This window comes from Salminus brasiliensis, chromosome 4, assembly GCF_030463535.1.
Source record: "Salminus brasiliensis chromosome 4, fSalBra1.hap2, whole genome shotgun sequence".
NCBI classification, from domain to species: Eukaryota; Metazoa; Chordata; class Actinopteri; order Characiformes; family Bryconidae; genus Salminus; species Salminus brasiliensis.
In genome coordinates this window covers 45,909,104-45,936,345 of record NC_132881.1, presented here as the reverse complement: position 1 = coordinate 45,936,345, position 27,242 = coordinate 45,909,104, and the positions used below count along the sequence as shown (strand labels likewise).

Genomic DNA, 27,242 nt, shown 5'->3' with positions numbered 1-27,242 from the left:
TTGAAATTAAAATGCTGAAAAATCCAAATCATAACATTTTAAAAGCCATATACACCAATCAGCCATAACATTAGCACCACTGACAGGTGAAGTGAATAACATTGATGATCCTTTTCTACAGTGGCATCTGTCAAGAGGTGGATATATTAGACAGTAAGTGAACAGCCAGTTCTTGAAGGTGATAAAGGAAAAAGGAAAGGAAAAATGAGCCTACTTAAGAATCTGAGACACTGAGACAAATTGTGATGGCTAGGCATCTGGGTCAGAGCATCTTCAAAACATCAGACAGGTCTTGTTGGGTTTTTCTGATATGCAGTGATCAGTACCTAGCAAAAATACTTTAAGAAAAGTAAACTGGTGAACCGGCGACAGGGTCACAGACACCTAAGGCTTACTGATGCGATCCATGGAGGCCCCACCTCGCAACTTGCAGGACTTGAAGGATCTGCTGCATGATGTTAGTCTTGGTGCCAGATACCACAGGACATCTTCAGAGGTCTTGTGGGGTTCATGTCTCGATTGGTCTGTTTTGGTGGCACAACAGGGAACTACTCAATTCTAGGCATTCCCGGACTCACTCCTCATCATTCTGAGGGATTTTAACAGTGTGAACCTCACGAAGGAGATGCCCAAATACAGACAACACATCGCGTGTCCAACACGAGAAGGCAACACACTGGACAAGTGCTACACCTGTATCAAGAATGCCTATCACGCGGTCACACGCGCAGCTGTCGGGCTCTCCGATCACAGCCTCGTTCACCTCATTCCAACCTACCGGCAGAAACTCAAAACCAACAAGCCGGTCATCACAACTGTGAAGAGGTGGACCAGTGGAGACATTGAGAAGCTGCAGGGCTGCTTCGAATCCACAGACTGGGCTGTGTTTGAGGAGGCGACAGACGGACTGGACGAATACACAGACACTGTGACGTCATACATCAGTTTCTGTGAAGACAGCTGTATCTCAACTAAATCACAGGTGAGATACAGTAACAACAAACCCTGGTTTACTGCTGAACTCAAACAGCTTCGGAGGGAAAAGTAGGAAGCGTTCAGGAGTGGAGATAGAACTGTCTTTAAGGAGGCCAAATACAGACTGGAGAAAGGGATTAGAGCTGCGAAGAGCAAGTACTCAGAGCAGCTGAACAGACACATCACTGCTAACGACCCATCTTCAGCCTGGAAAGGCCTACAGCTTCTCACTGGTCACAAGGTGAGAAAGACCCCCCTCCTCCTGAACGACCGACACCTCACCAACGACCTGAATGAGTTCTACTGCAGATTTGAACTCACAAAAGACAATCGGACCGTCTACCACCCATCACCCCCCTCCACCTCCACCCCCACACTGGCCCTCTCACCTCTGCCTCCTGCTCATCTCTGCATCAACCGGCAGGATGTTCACAGGCTCTTCAGCAGACAGAAGGTGAGGAAAGCCCCCGGGCCCGACTCAGTCTCTCCATCCACCCTAAAACACTGCTGTGACCAACTAGCTCCAGTGTTTACAGACATTTTTAACAGATCACTGGAACTCTGCTCTGTTCCAGCCTGCTTCAAAACCTCCACCATCATTCCAGTTCCCAAGAAATCCACCATCACCGGACTGAATGATTACAGGCCTGTCGCCCTGACCTCTGTAGTCATGAAGGTCTTTGAACGCCTGATCCTAGCCCACCTGAAGTCCATCACAGATCCCCTGCTGGACCCCCTGCAGTTTGCGTACCGAGCAAACAGGTCTGTCGATGATGTGGTCAACCTGACCCTGCACTTTATCCTGCAACATCTCGACAGCCATGGAAACTATGCTAGGGTTTTGTTTGTGGACTTTAGCTCGGCCTTTAACACTGTTGTGCCGCAGCTTCTTCAGGCCAAGCTCTCCCAGCTGTCAGTGCCAGACTCCATGTGTCGGTGGATCGTGGATTTTCTGACAGACAGGAGACAGCAGGTGCGGCTGGGGAAGCACACTTCAGACCTCCGGACACTCAGTACTGGAGTCCCTCAGGGTTGTGTTCTTTCACCCCTTCTCTTCAGCCTCTACACTAATGATTGTGTCTCCAAAGATCCAGCTGTAAAGATCCTGAAATTTGCAGATGACTCCACTCTGGTGGGCCTCATAGCCAACGGTGATGAGTCTGCTTACAGAAAGGAAATTGAGCAGCTGGTGTCCTGGTGCAGCAACAACCACCTGCTGCTAAACACAGAAAAGACTGTAGAGATGGTGGTGGACTTCCGACGCAATCCACCCACCCTTCCCCCCCTCCACATCAACAACACTGCAGTATCAATGGTGGAGTCACTCAAGTTCCTGGGCACCACCATTTCCAGAGACTTGAAATGGGAGAAAAACACCATCTCCATCATCAAGAAAGCTCAACAAAGAATGTACTTCTTGAGACAGCTCAAGAAATTCAACCTGCCACAGACCCTGATGATCCAGTTCTACACAGCGATCATCGAGTCCATTATCACAGCCTCCATAACTATCTGGTTTGGTTCCTCCACCTCACAAGAAAGAACCAAACTCCAGCGCATCATCAGGACAGCAGAGAGGATCATAGGATGTAACCTGCCATCACTTCAGCAGATCTACTCCAGCAGGATGAGGAAGCGGGCTGGCAAGATTACATCTGACCCCTCACATCCTGGACACCTCCTCTTCCAGACACTCCCCTCGGGTAGAAGACTGCGGTCCATCAAAACCAGCACAACACGTCATGCTAACAGCTTCTTCCCCAGAGCTGTAGCGCTCCTCAATCACAGTGGTCACCTCCCACTGTAAACCTCTAAACTTACAACTGAACTGTACCAAACCGGACTGAACAGTTATTTGCACTCTGCCTATTTTGCACCATGACTATTTGCACACCTGTACAGATGTCCTTTTCTTTTCTGTAAATATATTTTTCAGCTCTTTATTACCTTTATTACCTTTATTACCTTTAGTACTTTCTACTTTTTTTAATTTATCCCCTACCCTATTTATTGTTTAGTGTCATTTTCCTTTAGTTTAAGACTGTGTTCTGTGTTTCTTTGTTACTTGTCATGCGTGTTGCTCTCACCAAGACAAATTCCTTGTATGGGTAACATACTTGGTGAAATAAAGAGATTCTGATTCTGATTCTGATTCTGATAGGCACTATGGTGGTACTAATGTTATGGCTGATCTGTGTAAGACCTTATTTTTAAAATGGCAACTTTACAGGAGAAAGAAAAAAAAATGACACAATGTAACACAATGTAAGGAACAGCTGCCAGACTTGCATTTTAATGTAGCATCCCTGGTCAAATTCTTTACAATTCTCAGTTGTTGTAGAGGATTTGTTCACTTATGTTCACTTTGAAAACCACTAAAATGTACCAGGGCTAAAAAATGATGTATTCAAGTAGAGACAGCTCAGCTAAACCTCTTGAAGGGCTGCTTTGGGTATATAAAGGCCTAATTCTAAGACTTTATAAACCACAGATTAAATAGCAGAGGAGAGCTGCTGCTGACACTGTGGTTTATAACAAGAGTAATGTTACTCTGTGTTTGCAGAGCCAGCCCTAAGAGAGTTAGGTTCACTTTATGTTCGGCACTGACATTAATTTCAACTTCTGCTTTTCTGTTTCCTTATTAATGATTTGTGTTATTTTGTTTTCTTTGTATTATCATGTTCTTTTGATACACTGTGTTTTTAAGCTGCTTAATTTAAACTCCTTCATTTTTATCTTCCTTTCATTGCTTTTTTTAATTATACTGGCTTAGTTTGTGCTTTCTTTAATCTTCTTTGTGCTTTTTCCTGTCACATCACTTAATATTTGTTTTGTTTGATCACTGCTGTAATTCACTTTGAAGTGTACTTATAATTAAAAAAGTGATTCACAAATTTGTATTATTTCTATTATTATTGGTGTGGGTTTTACTACGGAGAGACTAAGTGTTTGCTCCAGACAAGGTCATACTACATTTAAAACAGAAACAATGTCTGTGAAGGCTAAGCAATACAGAGATGCACAGCCTCGGATCTGTTTTTACTGTGCATTTGAATGGGTCTGGAACCTATAATGAAATACAGAAAAATGTGTAGGTTCAAAATGAGGAGAAAAAGAAACACTTTTCTTTCCCAACAGTTCACAAACAAGCATGTTTGGGAGAAGACTACCATTAAGTCTTTAAGATTCTCAATGTCACAAAACTACAACAACTGAAGGTGAAAAACAAATAACTGTCTACATTTCCATGCCATGGCCACGTCTGGGCAAAATCAATAACTCCAAACAACAGTCTATTTGATATTCCCTCTTTCTGTACGCCTGTGCTTATGAAAGACAGTAGCGTGACACTGTGTCAGTCAAGACTCTCATTCACTCTATACTAACAAGAGCTCGAGCTCTCTCTTTCTCTGCCTTACTGGCCAGAGGACTGACAGATTTGGACAGTCCTCTTGAAAGCTGCCATCCAGATAAGGACAAGGTGAGGTCTGGTAGCTGTAGGTGACCTCTGCAGTACAGTGTATATGGAGACCACAGAGATACAGTATATCAGCTGGGGATGAAGACTGAAAGCAGACATGCCAATGACAGCATTTCCACCATGATGAACTCTAGACTAAATCTCAAGCCGTTACATTTCCAACAATGTTATTTATCCACAAAACCTCAAAATATCCATAAATATATCATATGCAGCACATAACCACCTCCAAATGTGATTCATGATACACAATATTATGACATTCAGAGAAAATGTATCAGTAGCAGCAGATTCTTAAAAACTGCTAAACTGCTACCTTCCAAAATGTGCTGCACTGCATCCAATTAAACAGGACTAATAACACTTCCTGTAATGAAGTGTGCAGATGGTCAGTGTTCTTTAAGCACTGAGAATTCACATTACACTCAGAAAAGAATACTCTGTATCACAATAAAAAAATGTTCACATTATATAAAATATAATACAAAATGTCATATTGAACACCCCTAGTTTAATGGTTTGAGTTAATAGTATTTTGTGTTTCACAATACATGCTAAATAACTACACATGCAGAAACGTTCATCATTCCTAAACAGACCAAGACTAAATATTTGCTGCAATACTGTGCAAATTTTTCAATTTCCAGTCAAAAAGGCCAAAGTTATTACTTTTCAGAGACAGAAGTTCAAATATAATACAATCCTATAATACTCATCCTATAAACAGCACTTTTTAAATTTAAGTTTGTGTCCGTCCTTCCACTCTAAGATGACTCAACACTGTGGGTCTGAAAGCATGTGGAGCTGAGAAAGCAAACAAAACAATAAAACTGCTGAAGCTGCTGCTGTTTTCAGAACAATGGACTGACCACCCCAGTGTCCAGGCCTCAACATCATTAAATGTGTTGTGTGGGAGGACTTAAAGTATGAACTTTAGAGAAAAACATCTCCTAGTTGTTACGGCTTCTGTGGATTTTTCTTTTAAATATGTTTTTTATGCTGAAAATGAACAGCTTATAATGTATGTTATTAATGGAAATTAAATAAATAAATGGTGCACTATAATGTATGCAGTGGGCCTATTCCATATCCATTAGCAAAATGACAGATTTTGTTTTTACACCATAAACTATGAGGATAAAGCAGCTATCACCAGATATACCATTAAAGTGTAACTTTGTATGCCTCAGAGAGAAACAAGTAATGATGTTTGCTGCACCAAAAATCCCAAATTCCCCCAAAAAATCATTCTTAATCATATAATGAAAAAAGTAGAAGCTAATATTTTATTTTTTTTCTGCATTATATTACTTTTTTATAAAGATGGCATTTTAACCAAAACACTATGCAGTTTATCAGCAAGCATGCATGCATATTTTAAACTGAGAATTTATTATTGTCTTCGCATTAGCATAGCGTTTGGAAAATGCAATATTCTCATTGGTTCAAGGCTTGTAAGCCTCACTATCCCCACCTGCTGGACACTATTTTTAGTGCAAAACTTCACAGTGCCTAAAGGCAAACCTACTATTTTTGTTCTGACTGAAGAGCCCTATCATACATATACACTGGGCTCAATGATATGAATCTCCTCATATCCTCATATCCACCACCACTCTAATCATCATCATGATCATCACCCCCATCGTCCAATCACAGAAACATGGACAGGAAGACAAAGTGGTAATGCTGGTGAAAGCTATCTGTGTTCTACTGAGCAGTGTGACAGGATTACAGTTGACCTCCCAGTAGGCTCCTATCTGATTCGCTCTGCCAGCTCATTGCTATTCTCCCTCCGGGTCAAAAATCTGTTCAGAGAGACTCTAGATCTCACGTGAGGCCATCAACCGTCTGGCAGGAAAACAGCCAGTGAGCCACTGCTCTGTTTAACACAGCAGAAAATCATCACACACACAGACACGCACACACACACAAACGTCAACACTCTACCAGGGCTGAAACTAACAGCTACTTCCATAATCGATTAGTTTGTTCATTGATGTTTTGATTCATCAATTAATCAAGACAAGAACATGCTTTATTACTGTCTGTTATTAATGTAATATTTTATATTAACAATATAAGATTTTTGTCACTGAATTCCAGCATGGTTCTGTAATAGGATGCCACTGTTGCAACAAATCAGCTGTTAAAATGTATTCCCTCTAAGACATTTCACCATCAACTGTGTGAGGTATTGCTGAAAGGGAAAGCGTTTAGGAACCACAGTAACTCCACCAAATTGTCAGACCATGTAAAGTTACAGAGCAGGGTCAGGGTTGAGTGCAGAGCTCAGAGCATAGTGCAGAAAAGTCTCCAACGCTCTGCTGACTCAATAACTGCAGAGCTCCAGACCTGCTGTTAGAACTGCAGAGGGGGACCAGCCCTATATTGTATATGGATGTAAAATGGGACGTCATAAAAGCTTCTGTAGGTGTAATGTGCAGATGTCCCAATACCTTTGTCCATATAGCAAATTCTTCCAGAACTTCTATTGCTAATGAAACATGTATTCAAACTATTTTACCTTTAATGACAAAATAAAAGAAACAGGCATAGCTTTTTCAGAAACATCCGTCCACATTAGGGTTGTCCAATCTTCTCCATAAAGGGCTGCAGGTCTTTATTCCAGCCAACCAGAATGCAGAATGTGCACATGTGAACTGTTGTGTGAAGACTCACTAATTGATTAAACAAGTGGAACCAGGTGTGCGAATAAAAATCGGCATCGGACACATTGGCCCAAGATTGGACATCCCTGGTTCACGTGAAAAAACACGGAAACCTCCAACCTGGAGTATCTTCCAAAATCTCTGATTTTACTAACCTAAAGCATAGTGTTGGGGAGATCAAAATGTCTGGGGGAAAAAAAGAGTACCAGCATCTGTGGAGGCGAGTGAGTCTGGCAGCATTAGCAGGCCTGATAGCCGTTTAGTAGAATTTAGCTACACATGCTAACCTTAAATAGAGTTGAAAAGCAGAAACACAGTATTTTAAACTTTTTACTATAGTTTAACAGCAGTTTAGCAGTTCCTCACCATGCTAAGGCTTCATCATGTCTCTGCATTTTTTTTCTGGATGCTCAGGCAGGACAGTGAAGCTGCTGCACCACTCGAATTTAAGCAAACCAATCGTATGCCTTTTTTTAAAATCATCAACGTTATCAATAATGTTGATTAATTGTTGCAGCTGTACCATCCACTCATATTCATCTATCCATCCAACTTCTTATCAACTTATCATCCCAGTCAGGGTCACAATGGGTTCAGAGCCTGACTGGAATCATTTGCATAAGGCAGGAATACCCCCTGGCACCAGTCCTCACCTAAAGGAGGGACATTGCATGAGTTTATTCATCTACCATGTGTATTTTTGAGAGGTGGCAAAAAAACGGAGTAGCCATGTGGACATGGGGAGAACACACCAAACTATTCTCAGACAGAGACCAGGGGATTAAACTTACAGCCCCAGGCTCCTGGAGCTGTGCCGTACACACACACACAACCTGCTGTGCCACAATGTAGCCCCACTCATACTGAATTTACCTCATTAACCACAAAATGCTAAAGTGTTTTCAACTCTGCTGTCACTGCTTTGGAACATGCACATGCATTAAGGAATGGTTTTATACACAGCAACTGTCCATGCTCTCGTTCTACTCTATGCTCACTAGTGGTGGTGCCAGGCTGTTTGAGGTAGAAATTTCAGGTTCAGGTTCAGGTTACTGGAAATTCCAAAAACTGCTTTTTTAGCTGAAGACATGTTCATACTTTACAGATACCCAGAAACAAGACTGACCTTTGGGTTCATGTCAATAAATACGGTCCTGCATAGGTGGAGCTAAACTGTACTGCCTAGCTTCCTATGGTCACTATCTGCCAGCTTCAATCCTTCGGACAATAAAAGCCTCACACTGAACAGAAACCCAGCACATCATCCGAACAGAAACCCAGAGCAGATGCAGAATTGAGAGCAGGGTTGCAGCCTACCTCGGTCACTGTAGTCATCCACCAGTATGATCTCAGCAATTAGATGGTCTGGCGTGCGGTTTACGATGCTGTGAATGGTACGCAGGAGAGAGCTCCAGCCCTCATTATGGAAGGGGATAATGATACTGGTGTTGGGGAGGTTTTCCAGATATAGCTTCTGCTTACAGCTGAGAGTGAGAACAGAGGAAAGAAGGGGAGAGATAGGCAGGCATTAAACCATTGTAAGGCCATCAAGTATGACATGATTACATGTTTGTTTAACATAAAAAAAGGTGAGTGACCTGTGGGATGAATAAACTGCATTTAGTATACTGTATGTGAACAGAGCTGACTAAAGTGGGACTAGTGATGTAGTTCCTGTTATAAATCACTGTTTAAAGAGGCCCATCCCTCCCCTTGCCCTAATAAAGCATTCGGATTTCAACACATTAATTGAGTTTCGACAAAGCCGGAATTGGCAGACGTAGCGGCACTTAACGGCTCACACGAGTCTCTCTAATTCACCACCCTGACAAACCTGACAAGCAGGCCGTAATTTATTACTCCCCCATAGAATGAGCGATCTTGGAAAGCTCTGCGGTTTATTTAACATCCTTAGATAAAAAAAAAAATTATAAACATTATATTTGGGCTGTACATTATGAGAACAAAACCCACACAGTGAGACAACAGAGGCAACTTAAACATCTGCTATTGTGTAAATAGGTTTATGCTGTAAAGCAGCCAGTTTGTGAAACACAGAGAGCAAATCTTACTCCCTGTCAAAAAATTGTACAGTAAGAAATATACGGCTGAGGAGAAAAGGGGCCAGCGATTTGCATTGTAATGACTAGATAGCATCATTTGCCGCTGTTAGGTAGCATTATCTCACAATGTGCAAATCATCTTCCTCACAGCTTTCACTGCATACATCACATTTAAATTCAACAGACCTCTCAAAACCACAGCCTACCAAGAAATCATTCATTTTTACTGGATAGTCAGCACATTTTTTGTTTTTTTCTTGTTTTTTTTTTATTTCTTATTTTTATCTATTGTTTATCTAGGTTTATTGGTGCACAAATTGCAGGCAGTGTTTCTGTCTGAAATACTTTGCATTTACATGAAAAATACAATGATGCAAGAAAGCACTGCCTGCACATCGCAAAAACATGGTCTAGTAAAAAATTTCATTTATTTCATTAAGCAAGGTACAAAAAACAGACACAAACTGAGTAAACATTCAGCCTCCAGCCATCATTAATACTCGTAAAGTGCCACTGTCTGTACAGCTCCTTTGAAGGCCCTCACCTGTGTAGATTCTGCAAAGCAAAGTGGCAGTGAAGCAATTGGAGAATATTGTCATTGTCCTGCAAAACATTCAAAAATGCTTTAAAAAAAGCTTTTTTTTTTTACTTGAAATAATGAGAACCTGAGAGCTGTTTTTTAACATTGTGTCAATAGACATGGAGATATAAGGTTTTTGCGTGACTGTGTCGATACGTTTTCTGTAAAACGTTCTTGAAGCCCAGAAAACATACACTACATGCCCAAATGTTTGTGCGGACTCCCCTTCTAATAAATCCATCCAGCTACTTTAAATTTCACCCATTGCACACATATATACAGCTTGTCTAGTCCCTGTAGAGATGTACTGCCAATAGAATAGGAATCTCTGGAGCAGAAAAACATGAACCTATATTGGCACCATGCTGCCTAATGCCAGCCGTGGGCTAGAGGGGTATAAAGCTCCCCAGTATTGAGCTGTGGAGCAGTGGAAGAACTGTTCTCCCTGGAATGATGGATGGCGCTCCATCCAGTACCTTTGGGATGAGTTGTGGAGTCCAATATCCTGACCTCACTAATGCTCTTGACACTGAAGGCAATCAAATCCTCGCAGCATTGCTTCAAAGTCTAGTAGAAAGCTTTCCTCGCTGGACAGTAAAGACAGTTACTCCAACAACAGCAGGATGAGCACTTTTTACTGCCCTTGATTGTACTTTTGTCCATTTAGTGTTAATCTGAGAAAAAACGCTTGGCTGATCCATGCCAAAAACAGATACTTTTTATCTATGAATTGCAGTCATATGTTCAATCATTCTAAGAGGCTGTTTACACCTTGCAATAGCATTTTATATCTGAACTGTATCTGGATATACTATGGATATACTCTGGATATATATCTGGCAGGATTTCGTTTACACTTAATGTGTAATTACACTTAGTGTGACCATATGAGACCAGTTTGACAAGCACATCATCATGTACATACTTTCTGTGTTACTTCCTTTAACCGGATGTAAATATGATTTTTCATCTGCTGCTTCTAGAGTATATTACACTATCAAACAATGTGAAAAAAAGAAAGCAGAGGCTTTGTTGTGCAGCTGCTGTAGCTTCTGAGTTGGTCAGAGCCTACTGTCAATGGGAATTTTTGCAGGAAAAAAAGCTGATCTCCAGAAAAACAACAAACCTGCAGTTGGCTATAGTGGTGGAAAGGTGATTGCTGTAACACTGTTATAAGGCTCTGGGATATCAGGACAAATTAATAGGAATGGTGGGAATTGTCCAATGCAGTGAAAAATAATACGGTTTGCATATCCCCGCAATGGCTCCATGGGAAAATGCAAATGACTATTGCAACCACTAAGCAACACACTCTATAACAGAAACCATAACGGTATCCATAACAGTAATAATTAACATTTTAATAGTTAACTTTCTTAAAAGATGCATTTCTGCTTGCATGACTGTATCCACACATTTTGTTCACACTTGTGGTTGAGATGCATCTCTGACAACCTAAATTTCGAAATATCAAAAAATATGTGATCCTTCATGGCTACACTTATCAGAGAAAGGGGGAACTGGCATTCCACCACAAGCAGGCCTAAGCCACCTGAACTCCAGCCCAAAGTTCTCAGAGTTCTCTCACCTTTCCTCAGTCTCCTTCCAAATCATCATATGCAGAACAAGCAAAATGTGATTTAAATGATCTGGCTACAATACGTCCTGTCTGTGTTTATACCCAACTTTTTACGTGATCAAGTAAGATCTGACCCAATCACTAAAAATGCATGTTAGTGCAAGGCGATAAACAATAACAGACGAGAACAGATAAGTAAATATGTTTCATAAACTGAGAACAAGCGGTACAATTATAGCAGGGACAAATACCCTGGGTGTTAGAGAGAGCTGCTAAAACAGCAGGAAGAATTACACATACAGGAAAATCTGTTGCTACCAACACAAACAATAGAAACAGCACAGATGATTTTATTTTGTGCAGATTTATAATAGCAGATTAGACATAAAGGGGATGACACACACAAAAGAGTGTACAGTTAGTGCTCTGAGACGGTTTGCTAGTCCAAGCAGACAATAGCCTATTTACAGGCTTTGGGAACAGAAGGCCAAGTTCAACTAATGTGGAGGAGATCTAATACTGAAGAGCTGAGGCTGCAGAGTAGTTCTGGTACGTCTTCCATTTATAATTCAGCTCTTTTTGTGCTTCTTCCAATTTTCCTGTGCATAGTCTAGCTTGTCAAAATTCACTAAAAGTCATGAAAGGTCATTTTTGAAAGGCCATTATCTTGAATCCATCCAAAAAAATCTATCAAATGAATCAAATGTAAACACTTTACTCCACAGTCAGTTAATTCTATAGTGTTTACTTCTTATTATTACTATTATTACTACATTTTATTACTTCTTACTCATTATTAGCAAGTATTCATTTAGTTTTGAACATTTTCCTTCTTCTTGTGTGTTATTTACTCCATCACAACAGTCCAAGTTTTCCATCACGCTGTTCACACATTAAGTCCGCAGCTGCATCGCTCTCAGTCAGTCACCTGCCACAGCAACTCACATTCACACCAGCCTCCATGCTGTGCTGCTGATTGACACAGTAGGCCATATTCACACGCACTCTCCGATTCAGGGCACTGTTAGCAGGCCAGTTAGAACTTTTTAATAACACACAGACATGAGGCCTTGGAGGAGAACTGGGAGGATGCTGTTCTGAGCTGCATTGTGGATGCAGGCCGCTGTCTGCAGGCAGTGTTACAGATCCCGCATGGAGAGCTGCAGGCATTCACAGGCCCTGAAAATAAACAGCCCCGTACCAGGAACGAGGCCTCAATCCCGTCTGCTGTTGCCGAGTGGACGCAGACGGATTTAGACGAGTTTACAGCCAGCAGTGGGAGACTGAAGATACATTTTGAAACCCAAACACTGGCTATGGTCATCTCTGGGAAGAAACGCACAAGCAGCTATTGACAAACACAGCAGGGCTTGTATTTAAAAAAAAAATCCGACATGATGGCATTTCAAAAGGTGCGGTGTGTTTCCGGCAACATCATGGAAATCTGTCCTTTCTCAACACAAAGAAGGGGCAAACTCCACCGTTTTCCATCCATCCTCAGCTTCACAGAAGAGTCAATAGGACGGGCACCTGCTGAGGCACAGCCAATCTTTCATTATCGACGACCCCATAACGAACTCCAGCCGCCCATCGGACTTTGACCCTTAGGTATGTGGGATATAAGTGGATTTGCTCTTGCCAGGGGAAAATCCATGACTAGAACGAAGTTTCTATGGGCAGCAAATGAAGCGGAGTGGTGAGCCTTCTGAGAACAATTAATGATCAATCCATCAAAGACCTCATTTAGTGAGAGAGCGTGTGTGAAACAAGCCCATCTGCTCCGAAGCAAGTTAATGGAAACACTGTACACCTCCATCTTTCATCTTTGGCTATGACATCCTTAGATGAAAGAGACTCACTAACAGTAGAGTGAAAAGAAAAATGCCAGAGAAGTCTAATTTCAGTCGTATTTGCAGGAGGGTGCCCAAAAACACTGATTCTCAAATAAAAGACTTATTTTGATCAAATATATTTCTAAGCAAGAAAGTTTGACTTTGACAAAAAAAAAACACTAAGAAAGGTCAAAAACAACTTGATGAGTGGCAAGTAACTTTCGTCAGAACTACATTTTATGCCAATGGCAAGCAGTTATTTTTTACTCTGGAAATCCATTAAGATTTAGTAGGTAGACAGTTAGTTAGAGGAGAGCAAAAAATACTGGATGTAACCATTTAAAGTACAGACCACTGTACAACTGCATTAAAATGGTAATGGTATAAAATGCTAAACAGTCTCGGAAGGATTGATCGGTGAAGTTTATCTGTACGTTTTATTACATACATACTAATAATGTACACACTGTATATTTTAGAATATAAGATAATACCCACATGTTTACGTCTAAATGTTTAGAACAATCTCAGCTATGTCTATAATGAGATGCCCTATAACCTAAATATCCTGACCCCAAACTTTAAAATTTATATATTTATATTGATTTCAGAAGTTCCTGTAAAATGCCTTCACTTACATGGATGAATTGTTTTGGTGAACAATGAAATGGGTTTACCAGAGCCATAGCTTTACTGAAGTAGTGGAATGTATGAATAAAATAGTATATAAACAGCGAGAGGCAGAAGATGGACAACACTACATCTTCACCCGTCTTCACATCTCTGCCTCATGACTCCAGATGTGAGTCACATACGATCTGGCATTAAGGGCTCTACAGATTCAGTTGTTTGAACTGTATTTCCGTGCTGTATTATCTCATAGTATTCCTCTACCGCCTCAGTCCACATGTTTCTTTACCTTTAGATGCTCTCAGCCTGTCTACCAATGCATGTTTACAGCACTTCTGTTAGTTGCTCTGGATAAGAGCGTCTGCTAAATGCCGTAAATGTAAATTTAAATGTACAGATGTCCATCAGTGTGGTGTATATGCACAGCAGTGGTATAAAAGTGAATTTTACTCTCCGCAGTGTTTAGGTCATCTTACTGGAGAGAATCGCTAATGGCCAACTGTGTCTGAATACCGGAAGTCATGTTGATGTTGGAAAGTAGGCTAAAAAGGAAGTTTCAGAGAGCAATTCCGATTTATGGTGAATCTCGCCAGTACTGCCCAACTAGGGCCATGCTTTTACTGCTATCAAAGCTCATGCTAAGACGCCTGACTAATGGCACCAAGGGAGAAGAGTAATCCACCCCAACTTCAATTAGTTAAACTGGGCACGACACTGACAGAAGTTTGTATGCACACTGCTCCTTTGGAGAGAAGACTGTGGACTACCAGTGTAGGTTAAATGTTTCATAAGCTGCTATAAAAAGGTCTTCTGAAGGCGATGTCATGTAGGGCTCAGGGTTGCTTTTCCAGCTCTACTCACTTTGGATGTCTGATGTCAGGCAAGGAGCGATCCAGAGCGATGTTGTTGCTGACGTAGATGTTAAAGCCATTCTCTTTGTACACTGAGTCATCACACTCATCCTCCGCCAGCGGATATGGCTTCCCGTGCTCACCCTTCCCTGCAAGACATCAGCATAGAGATCAATTGCGTGTGTGTATATGTGTGTGTGTGTGTGTGTGTGTGTGTGTGTGTGTTTGTGTATGTTTTTGAGCGTGTGTGCAGGACTGCTTCCTCCTGGACTTATAAATTTCAAGTGCAAATTGTTGGTGTAAACAATGATAAACACAACTTCCATAATTGCAATGTGAATTAAAATTGCTGCTTATTACAGTTGACTGTGCCTTTACAGTTCTAATTTTAGAAAAATAGGGCAGTACTGTAATGCTACAACTGTAGGTGTGAACCCTTTGTTATGCTACTACTATAATTACATCAATCTGGCACCAATTACTCTTGTACCTTATTAACCACTACAGATAAGAAGGAAGAACAGAAAGCACAGATGTGCATTAATAACACCCACCTGACTTCAGAAATATGGTTCTGCAGCACACAACACTACGTCTACAGTCTTTTCTGGCCCTACTCTTATAATCTATAGTTTTTACATGTAACTGTCCTCTGGCTTTACCACATTAATGTGGGTAACATAATCTTTCTTTTTCTTGTTTATCCGGGACTATTAGGGATGTACGTACCAATTCCGTTTACCTGTGTAGACATGTAAATAAAAAAAAGCTCTAAATTTAATGCATAAGGTCATCAAACAATACAATAAATACCTCAAAACCCTTCTGAAAAAAACAGCCAAGCTGGTCAAGCTAGTTATGCTGTTTGACCATCATAGCTCTTGACCCGCACAGGCTTGATGGTTCAGCTGGCATATATAATGTTTAGGAAGATATCCCGTTACTCCTAATCCATCTTTACTCTGGAATTATGCCTGGTTAGAAAATATGTTGGAAAAGCTCTGTTCTACTAGCAAGAGAACCAGGTTTGGTTCTAAACCAGCTCTAAACGCCGCATTCATACCCGAGGAGGAGGCTAAGGCACACACACTAAGTGATCTGACTGTAGAGTTGTAAAGGAGGTCAGTCAGACTAGACTATAAGATATTAAACACTATAGAGTTTAAAACATTCTTACCTAAGTTGTGGGGCAGTATTATTGAAAGAAAAAGATCACACGGCTGAAACGGTTGGATATTCTACATTTTACATATTAAAAGAAAGAGTTTTCAGTAAGCATGTTTGCAATTAGTGGAATAAAAATACACATTGCATAATATTACTCATACAAATAAGCAACTGGCTATCATGAATTAGGCCAAACGCTACTTGTAAACTCTGTAAATCTAATTTTGCCTGACAGAGAAACTCCTTCCTGCTTCCTAATTTAAGATGATAGACAAACTCCTTCCTGCTTCCTAATTTAAGATGATAGACAAACTCCTTCCTGCTTCCTAATTTAAGATGATAGACAAACTCCTTCTTGCTTCCTAATTTACCAGTTCTGATGAATCAAATGAGTGGGAAAAGAAAGAACATGTTCACTTTGAAAAAAGTTGAGAAAGTTTTAACGCATCAACAAATTCTGCACGTAATGTGGGTGACGCTTTACGAACAAAGTTTGCTGAATTGGTGTCTATGCAGCAGATGATTACGATGTGTTCATGGGGACTGGGTGTTTTCCTTTTGCATATTTCCAATCCTATGAGGAATTTCTTCATGAGAGACTGATTTCAAAACAAACCATCATCCCACCCATCCAGTTAATTCATTCTGACAGATCTTTTGTCTGATGTACAAAAATCACTTCGCCTGAGAAAACAAAATCTGTGGTGCAGGACGTCTCCTTTGAAGTGTGAAAAAATGGAAAGTTTCCAAAACAAAACAAACAAACAAAAAAAATGTGCTTCATTTTATTACAGTTCAAAATGCAGCATGGCCTCAGTATTAGTGAAGACGAACAGTCTCATATCCATATTTCTCCTTTCAAGTGAAAATAATAAGAACTGATTGAGGTGCATGATAAGTTCCCTCCAGGTTTTACCTTCTGAAATGATCATGTTTCATATGGAGGGCTCTGCCAGCACTACTAATGAAAGCATTCTGTCAACAATTCAAGTGGCAGATGTCATTCATTTGTCTCACACAATACTGCATTCTTAATGAGCTCTCTGCGACTAGCTACAGTGTGAATACCCCTCCTCCATGCGTTCCAGTCTCTTCTCCCCAACGCTCAGTGAATCTGAGAACCAAGTCATCTCTCCATGTGCATAATTACAGTAACCTCACTCCCACTCCTCAGGGCGTTTTCTCAGGGCTGCCGGCTGACAGAGAAAATATGAATCATAACACAAATATATAAATGCATACTAACACTCCTACACAGCAACCTACTGAATATACTTTCTTTCTTTGGCCCCTTGAGATGACTGTCAAACTGCAATACACAATAAACAAGCACACAGCTTCTAAACATTACTGATTAAAGGTTAAACATGATTTTCAACCTAAGAGTCGGGTTAGAAATGTCTGAATGGAGACACTCCAGCGAAGCTTCTTTTACGCTGATTTTAGTTAGCCCTAGGCAGTACAACTGCAAGTTGCTATGACAACTTGTTGTCCCGTTTTGCCATGCGATAAATACAACCCCCTGAAACAGAAGTGACTGTTGCTACTAATGACATGGAACAGCCTACAGCTGAAAGTCATCCCACCTCACGTGTAGTGGTTAAACTGCCATTGTCTACAGCCACACAGAAAGCAATTTGTTGATCTAATGTGAGAGGATCGAGACAGATCCATTATTCATTCCCTGGTTTCATGCGCTGACGTCTAAAATTAGTTGGGACTCATGAAAAATAAATGCAAGGCTTTTATCGCTGTGCCTGCTATCATAAGATTTGTCACCAACAGATGGTGCGCATTGAAAGCGCTCTGACGCAGCGGACTGTGCGTCATGATCCAATGTGACGGGTCAAACCCACAACAGTTGGGCCAGGGTGGCCATATGCAGAGGGACATGGGGCCCTGGCTACAGTCAGGAGGGAAGCCAACCACTCTCTAATCTTGCTAATCACTTTGCTTAATACACTGACTTACGACTCCATTATACTCCAAAGGCTATAAAGCTGTAAACCATTCTGAAGTGTTCTCGTTGATTAATTATTCTTTTAGATGGGTTTTATCTGCTAACATGGAACTTTGACCTATACAAGATATGAGTTCCGGTTTCTGTGCGGTGTTGAACTAGTGCTATGTCGCTGTTCATTAAAACAAAGAGATATAAACGTCTAAAAGAAGAGTGTTCTGACATGTTCTTACTAATGTGATACATAAAGCGAGGGACATCCAGTCTTCCAGTCTCATTCATTTCAATCTTGGACATAACTGTTGGAACGGAGACACGATAACTGTGCAAAAAGCATTCGTCCTGACTCAAGGTTAACTGTAATTCTTTGCCTTTGTAAGCAGAGGGCAATGTGAGGTAAGGGATAAATTATACCTGTAAATTATATTATAAAAATCTGAATTTGGCAACGTGATGACACGCTTGGCATGAAAGTGCGACTGAGAAGAACATAGGAAAGTGTCTTCAGAAAAAAAAGGAAAGATGCTTCAACAAGCATTTCAACAGTAATTCATCTCCTTAGTTGTAGGGGGCCTAATATCTCTATAATGTAATGCTGCAAAAAGACCCCTAACATTATTAAATATACTGCAAACCCAAATGGATCAATAAAGCCCCTTTTAGTCTTACACTTATAGCCTGGCAGAAAATCCAAGAAAAAGTCCTGGCCAAAAAGAAAGCCACAAAGCAAAAATCATCAATGGCACTTCCGTTTGCACCGTGATAACACCAGCTTTAAGCACATCTGAGAACAAAGCATAACAGGCAAATGAATGAAGTCAGAACGAAAAATAAAACAAGGTGGCAGCAGTGCATTTTCTCAGGCAGTGGACTTACCAACACGCAGCTCATCTCTCTTGATGCTCTCATTGTCATGCCAGTCTCTCCTCCTCAAGCCGTCGGTCCAGCTGTAAACGTGTCCATCACTCAAACCCAATGGGAACCCCTTGAAAGGAGAGAAACCAGAGAGGCATGTTGAGGTACACCACATGCATGATAGTTGCTGACCTCATTATCATTATATCTGGGTATACCAAAGTAAAATGGAATACAAAGCATTTAACAGGCATCTGAATGGTTTACTGTCAATGTCCACTGACTGAAAGACTGACTGTATAAAATTAATTTCTGCTTACTCGCATTCACAAATTATAGTTATTTCAACCAGTAGTTCTAACATTATTTTAAACAGTGTACAGCATACTTCACAACAATTACAGGGTCCCTTTGTCTCAATGTTGGCTGGCTGCCAACTCACTAACCCAAACGGCGCATCCGTAAAACGACAGATTAACAATTTACAACATGTAAATGATTCTGACTATTACTCTAAGATGTCCCAGGACAAAGCTGTTTTCTGTTTTACATTTTCAAGCAGAATCTCAGCAGCTCAAAGTGTCTAAATTGTTCGTCAACATGCAAAAATTCCTGCTGCTTATCTACCATTACCAAGAATAATAAGCCTTTGAGCCTCTAAAGCGATAAAGATCTCAGTTAAAATGAAGAGACCTTTGGATATAGCGATCCACATCACAATAGCACAAGTCAGGTGACATGGAAAGTAAAATAAGGCGCAGCACTGTAAGTGTATTGCAGACAGGGTAGGTAAATGTATGAGTATATACATACATATACATACTTCCAGTGTCAGCTAAGCTAACTAGCAGAGCATGAGTAGCCCTGTGTTACAACTTTTCATTTCTCTCCATTCAGTTCGAAAACTCCACACATCTTGGATGGGTTTTATAAGTGATGTACAGTTGGAAAGCCTATGCTAGTTCAATGCAGCTCCACCCATGGTAGAGCAGTGCTACAGCCTAGAAAGCCTAAAGTTATAGACAGAAAGACAGAAATGTGCCCTTTTCTGGGTACAGCAGCATAAACTAAAGAACATTCCCCTGAATTTGTATTTGAGCATCTATTTAATAAGTAAATAGATATATTTAATGACATCATATGTCTTTATATCTAGGACCCCCAGGCCTTCAGGGGGATACTAAGGTTTAATTAGGTACGTATTTTGCACCTTGGCCATGACCCCCATCTCTCTCTACTTACTAAAACATGCTACAGTAGCCTTCTCCACATTTTTCTGTGCCTCAAGGACGCTCCAGTCCGAGTCTGTTCTAAACACATATTCCACTGCTAGTTAGTTATATCACATATGGCGGCTACCAAACTGCCAAATCAGCCATAAATAAACCAAGCAACAACTCTGCAGCATCTTTCTGGCAGGTCAGGCGTTCTCATATGCATACTTTCTGTGCGCCTTTTAGCCACTAACAATACATCAAGGTTTAGCCAGTAACTGTATAGTTATTTTACAGAAGTCATTCTCAGAAAATCTATTACTCATGTAAGTATTTAAAACATTTAATACAAATATATATTACTTAATTTTCCCCAGCTACCACATCGTCACTGTCCAGTGAAAAACATGTATCTCCAAAATGGTGACTTTACAGGAGAAGGCAAACATCTTTCTGAAGTTAAAGCAAAATAAGAGTTTATTTCAAGTAATCTTACAGCATGTTTTTTGGTCTATTCCTCCAGAATGATGTGCACAGAAGCAGGGTTTAAACCATGGATCTAAACCTAAAAGCAGACAATACAGAAATATACGATACCACTGCATTCCCCTGGGATCCACAAACTTTTTTTCCTGTCTAAAAAAATTAGTATTTAATGATGTTATTAAATCATTAAAGCTACTATTATAATACTTAAAGAACAATTTAGTGGTACATTACATTTTATAGCGGCTTTTTAATAGCTGTGTATTTTTTGGGTTATTTGATTATTTTATACAAAACTGTTTTACGTCACAAAAGTTTAATAAAATCCTTGGGCCTTATTTACCAACCATTCGTAGGAAGAAATGTCTTTAAAAGACCCACTTTTCTAACATTTTAACATTTACCAATGTTTTCTTATTTAGAATTTGTTCAGTTTATGAGGACGATGGGATTAATTATTACAAGAGTAGAGCTGTGAACAACTCTGAGCTTTAAACACATAATGAATCTGACTTTTTACATAAACAAATTTATATATATTAAAAGATATTGGTAAATGAGATCTAGCTAATGTTTAAATATAATGCCAATGTGATGTGCTGAAGTAAATGAGTGAGTCATCACATTTCAGAAAAATGTTTCCTTTAATTTGTACCTACTGCCTAATATCATGAAACTGTAAAAGTTTGATATGACAGTTTGATATGAGATAATGTCAACATGTAACACCCTTCTTGTTGACAAAAACAACTAAAAACCTGAAATGGTAGTGTATTTCAAACGAGTACATTAAAATATCGTAAGCAGCAAACACAACACAACTGCTTAAAGGCAGACTTAAAAAACTGTGATTAGAGATTAAATATACAGAAAATAAATCTAATGATTTTTGAGATTGAAAGAAGTAATTTAACAGATATTCATCTAATTAAAAACATTATACTTACAACTATCAACAGCTTTGGTTTTGAGGATAGGACACACATTTCTCTTCAGCTCTGATCAGTTTATGGTTGTGTGGGAGGTTTTCCCACGTTAAGAGGAGCCTGTAATCGTTTTAGTAATCGCATGTGCATGCTGCTCGTCTTCTTTCCTCGTTTGATGCCGTTTGAGGATTTCATGTCTTTGCATTTGCAACGAGGAGACTTGCCGTAAGCTAATTTCTCTTTGGTGTTGCTGCTGCTACTTGCATTAGACAACTCCCAGTTACAGCACAGAGCAGCTCTCAATTTTTATATTGAAAACAGAGATGATGTCTAAGGGGGTCATCATGCACCACTGTTGTTCTGACACCTCATCTATCAGTGTAATAAAAGCTAGCAAGTACCAGAAAAGTGGGGCTCTAGAGAGCTCTGATCCACTGTTTGTCCATTCTCTCCTTTTTTGGCATGTATTAATGTGTATGAATATTGTGACATTAGATGCTCTCTGTCTTTGGAAGCTGTGCTGGTTCATCTTTCAGTGGCATCCAGTGACAGAGTATGATTAATAATCATTCCCAGCATCCATTTATCTTATTTTATGTTATCTGGCATTCACAAATAGGTCTGATGACATTTAGCATCAATAAATGTAACATTATTCACTCATAAACAAAATTACAACAAAGTAAAAATAAAAGAAACATGATTTTAAATAACTATATATATAATTATAAGTGGCTGAAACATTAGCAAAAGGTCTGAATGTGCAATAGAGTTTCAATATTCAAAAATATACAAAAATCACGGGTATAGCTTAAAAGGTATCAAGAAAATTAGTAACTCATGTGCGCTGAGATGAGAATGAAAGTAAAAGAAGAAAATCCCAACTGCCTGAGCTGAAGGCCTACTGCTGCCAGCCATGTTAGATACCACACTCCCTCATCGGCAATGTGGTTTCTGACGGGGAGGCTAAGTGGCACAGCACAGGTGGAACTGAAGCGAGGTCATTACTGTAATGGCAGGCGCTCTTCAAGAGAGCACGCTCAGAGTAATTTGCATAGCTCCAAAGCTTGACACGAAATAATTGCCTCGGCCAAAAGGTAATTCTTTTCTTTGAGAGCACAATTTTGGTCCGCTTCTTTATTTATTAAGGCCGGTAATTTCTCCCCTTCTGCTGTTCGCGAGGAAAGTTTTGAGACTGCTCAGGGGTTCAACTCGCAGAGGAGACGGAGCTCATGCCCAGCTCATAAAGGCAAGGTCACACGGAGTCAAAAGCAGCTGGAAATATTTCATTACCTGGCCTCCAGGGCATTTCTGGTAACAACGAGGTCTGAATTTCTCTAAGCTAACTGGCACCTCGACCGCCCGCTCTACTGCCCTGTGCTTGCTCCAAAGCAATCAAGGAGAGCGGGAAGGGACACTTAAAGAAAGGATATTAAAAATGGCACACTAAGCACAAAATTCATTCCCAGTCAATGCTGAAACATTTCCATGCCAATACATGTAGTTAAAGAGCTAATAAAACATACTTTTGCATACATATTGGAAATTCTTGCACACATACACACACAAACACACTTGCATGAGAAACCCTAGAAGACACCTTTAAATATTCACTCTGGTTTACACCTAAATGATTCACGACAGTAAGCTGTTCATCCATAGGCAAATCTGATATATGGCCATATATGCACGTATATCATAAAGTATTGTGCATATATTTTAATAGCTGTACATATTGATTACTATGTATCACATTTAACAACTATTAAAACTTAAGGTTTTTCTTTAGCCTGTAAAGTAGCTGTTTTTGAGATGCAAGGTTTTTGTATGACAGTGATTCTAAGATGTATAATATATAAAAACTTTGACATATATATATATATATATATATATATATATATATATATATATATATATATATATATTTCCCTTGATTTCAGTAGAAACAATGAATGAGCAGATGTCCCAATACTTTTGTCAATAAAGTGTGTATTGCTTTTAAGAAAATACAATATTTTCTAACATATGGCATATATTTGAAATTTTCATGTAGGCCATTCCAATAAGAACATCACTCTTCTGCTTATTTCTTTAGTACTCTTGCTCTAAGTTCAGTCTTCAATCATATACTTCAGACTTCAGTTTTCATCTATGCTTGGGCCACAGCAAGATCAAACACTGTTTGTCTTCAAAAACAAGGGTAAACAACTTAACAGACACCCAACTAAGTGAAGTGTCCAAGCATCCACTGGCATTGTCTTTTTATCTTCTGTTCTACAAAGTGTGCAATGCTGAGAGACAGTCTGAGAGACAGTGAAGGACAATGCAAGTGCATGCACCACAAACAGCTTACAATACTGGCAGTACTTACAGCACAATACAGCAAGACTAGTAACTAGCAGCTACTTAACTTACAGTCTCCACACACACACATAAACACCTCCATTAACACAAGCACAAAATACAGAAATGAACTGGTAGAGTTATTTCTGTACTTCTCATCTTTTTTATCAAGCAGCAGGTTTAGGCTAATTAGCTTAGTCTGTCTACATCAAAATACAAAACCATGACAAGCACATTCTGAACTCCACAACCCAAAACACTTCTCCATCTTTCAAAGCAGAAGCTGCTCAAAGCTCAAATTGATGTTTGAGCAACTGAGCTTTAAAGGGTCCTTTAATAAATGAAAAAAGGTTCATCACCATCTAAGCGTTCCACCCCAGCCCCCTCCCACAGTCTCGACATTCCTGCCATTCAGATTCGCAGCCACATTTAGCCATTTTCTGGCAGTTTGTCAACCCTTGCTTCCTCCACACCAATTCCGGTAAATTTAGCAATTAGTAGCTTGGGCCAGAAAGCAGTAGGGTGACAGCCTGCACAATGTCCTGCTTAATTAGAGTGACCAATGGAAACCTGTGGTAGGTTCCATCTTCACAGTGCTTTATTTCACACATCTTTGTCCCAAAATAGAAAGATCTTGGAGTGACGTCTGTACACTAACAAAGCAAAGGCGACACTGACAAAAAAAACACAGGAGTTATGATAATAATAATAATAATAAGAAGAAGAAGAAGAAGAATCATACATTATAATAAGACAAATTTCCTAAATGTATCCAAAATGTAATCTGCCACTAACTTAAACCACAATTGTATATTTTATCACAATAAAACCAAACCAGTCACAGAAATCAATGGCAAAAAATATGAGAGTAAAATGTACCCTAGGCCCTGAGTGTCTACCAATGCATCATTATAAAAACGCCTGTCCTTGTTTCTCCTTCTTCTTTCCTCACCACCACATGTGCTGCTGTGAATAATAGCAGAGCCAACCTGGTAGATTTGTCAGTTTAGACAGTTTTACAGTAATCAGGGTGCGCCCCTAGAAATAGTTTAAGTTCAATTTGTACCAATGGAAGAAAGGGGAAAAACTCACTCTCCCACACACAGTCTATAAACACCCGAGTCAGCACACACACAAACACACACACACCAACACACACAGAGCTACAGTGAATCTCTCCATGGAAATATTTGTTTATGTACTGTAAGACATCGATTGTGGTGTGCTGCACCTGCGCTGGGCAGGAAGAAGCAGCAGCAGCTCATTATGCCATACACAGCAGAGTCTGGCCATGTTTACAGTTCTACTTTTTGAGGTGGATCAAATACTGCTGGCTGAACCTGATCCAGCTCAAAATCTGTCAGTAGAGCCTCTGGAACCAAATCAAATGTACCTGTGTGGAAGGTGGTACTGATTCAATTTCAATGTAGGTAGTTGTATTCGATCTGCACAAATACAGCAGTGAGTCACTGCTCATGCAGAGTCCACGGAATACACTAAATAAACATTTTCACAACTTTTCAAGCATGTTTAAAAAGATCCATTATTTTGCTTTAGACACGTTTTTTTTTCTGAAACTAGACTACACAAGACGCTTATTGATTCATGATTATTATTTATGAACATACATTTAAATAATAAATGAATGAAATGGATACTGCACTTAAAGCTGAGAGAGGGCGACATGTACACCATTCTGTGTGAGGCTGACATGCTCTAATAGTTGGAAGTTTTAGTCTTTATTATTTCTATACATGACTGAATCAGTAGAAAGCACTTGACTCAGGTCTCTTCTGAGAGTTGTGCGCTCTGGAGGAAAAGATCAGAGTAAAAGGAATATTCTTTGTTAACTGTCATTACGATGTGTAGCATTCCCTTAAGTAGCTTTACTTTCATAGACAACATTTAGTTCATGATTGAGCTAAGGTTATATTTGCATCCTGATGTGTAGCTTAGCTCTTGCTGGCATGTTTGTAGAGCTACATGTTTGTTTATATTTACATTTATAGTATTTATCTGATTCTCTTATCCAGAGAATATATTTTAATTATGTTATACAGGAGAATATAGAGTTAGGAGTCTTGGAAAAGACATCATGGGAGAGTATTGGGGAAGTAAACCCTTGCTGGATGTGAGATTTATGGCACACATTGACAAACATTTTGACCTCTGCCTGTCTTAGCTGCTGTTCTCAGTGTTCTGACAGAAAGCCCCCTTATAAATGTTTAGATGAGAGTGACCTGATCAACTGGTGCTCAACGCTGAATTAAATCACTAAATTTGCTACAAAGAGCACAGTAAAAAGTCCTAAGTCTTCTGTGCTAAATATATTAAACATACATAAAAATACATAGATATTTACAGTGGCATTCGTTTCTGCTTTCTGTATTTGGTAGCTATTCTGACTAACTGTCCTGAATCATGAAAGAAGCAGCTGCAGAGATGGCTTTAAACATTTTTTTTTTTCTATGTTCAAATTTGCAATTTACAATATTTACAATTTATGAATATTTACATGTAAAACTCAACTTCGATCTTGTGGTCCATTAATTGCAACTAATTAACTACATACTTTGAATTAGGGTTGGGCAATTAATGGGAAGTTCATTAAAACCGACATTCAGAACCTCTAATCGATGGAATCCTGCCCATATTAATTATTTTGATTTTCTTTTTAATCTGTTAATTTTTATATATAATATTAAGATTATATATAATATATAATATTTTATTAATACTCCCCACTGTGTGTATCCATATGCTGTCCCCTTTAAAACATTCTATCGCAAGTGTAGTCCCATGCCCTGTAACTCCATAATCCAATAACCCTATATGGAAGCAACATGGAAGAGAACGCTGAGCCAACTGAGCAACTCAAGCAGCTTATATAATCTTTCAAGGCCGTATTTCAGCACTACTTTCAATGTGATTTGGCAAAATTTAATTCTGGTAAAGAATGCTGCGAGATGTGTCATTTTGCTCAAGTCTTAAATCTGCTTCTCCTTCGTCATACAACAGATGGATCCAGGACATCTTGTCATGTCTTAAACTTCAGAAACTGCTCCCTTAAAAGAGAAAAAACAAAGAATACTGGGGTAAATGCAAATAAATAAATTAAATAAAAATAAAGAAACTGCAGTAAAGCAGATGAGCTTGTCCAGAAGAAGGGCCAACGCACACGTTCAGCAAAATTTTAGCTGTGAAGAACCACTGAATGCTAGCAGTGCTACTTGCCATCTGTGCAGAACATAGTTAGTCATTATAAATGATTACTAGACATTAGCCCAGTTGGTAATTATATAACTAAGAGGGAAAACGCAAGTTATGGATAAGGGTAAGTCAAGTCAAATGTATTTATATAGCGCTTTTTACAACTGTTGTTGTCACAAAGCAGCTTTGCACACTCAGTAATTAGTAAAAGACAGAAAAAAAGAAAAATAAATAACATAAAAACACCCCCAGTGAGCAAGCCAACGGTGACAGTGGCAAAGAAAAACTCCCTCAAAGCTGGAGGAAGAAACTTTGGGAGGAACCAAGACTCCCAAGGGGGACCCGACCCGTCCTCCTCTGGTCAGAATTAATTATAAATTATTGCTAAAAGTTACCAAACCATCTATACTGTTGACCT

The 27,242-nt window shown here is 39.6% G+C and overlaps 1 protein-coding gene across 2 annotated transcripts in view; it reads right to left on the bottom strand.

The window, feature by feature from the left end:
- galntl6 (polypeptide N-acetylgalactosaminyltransferase like 6) overlaps nucleotides 1-27,242 on the bottom strand; it is a 248,123-nt gene that overhangs the window by 183,228 nt on the left and 37,653 nt on the right. For both annotated transcript variants that reach the window (XM_072678571.1, XM_072678572.1), the window contains exons 3-5: nucleotides 18,667-18,775; nucleotides 14,674-14,812; nucleotides 8,446-8,612 (exon numbers count right to left, since the gene is read on the bottom strand). In XM_072678571.1, the coding sequence (XP_072534672.1) occupies nucleotides 8,446-8,612; nucleotides 14,674-14,812; nucleotides 18,667-18,775 (415 nt within the window). The remainder of the gene's footprint in view (nucleotides 1-8,445; nucleotides 8,613-14,673; nucleotides 14,813-18,666; nucleotides 18,776-27,242) is intronic.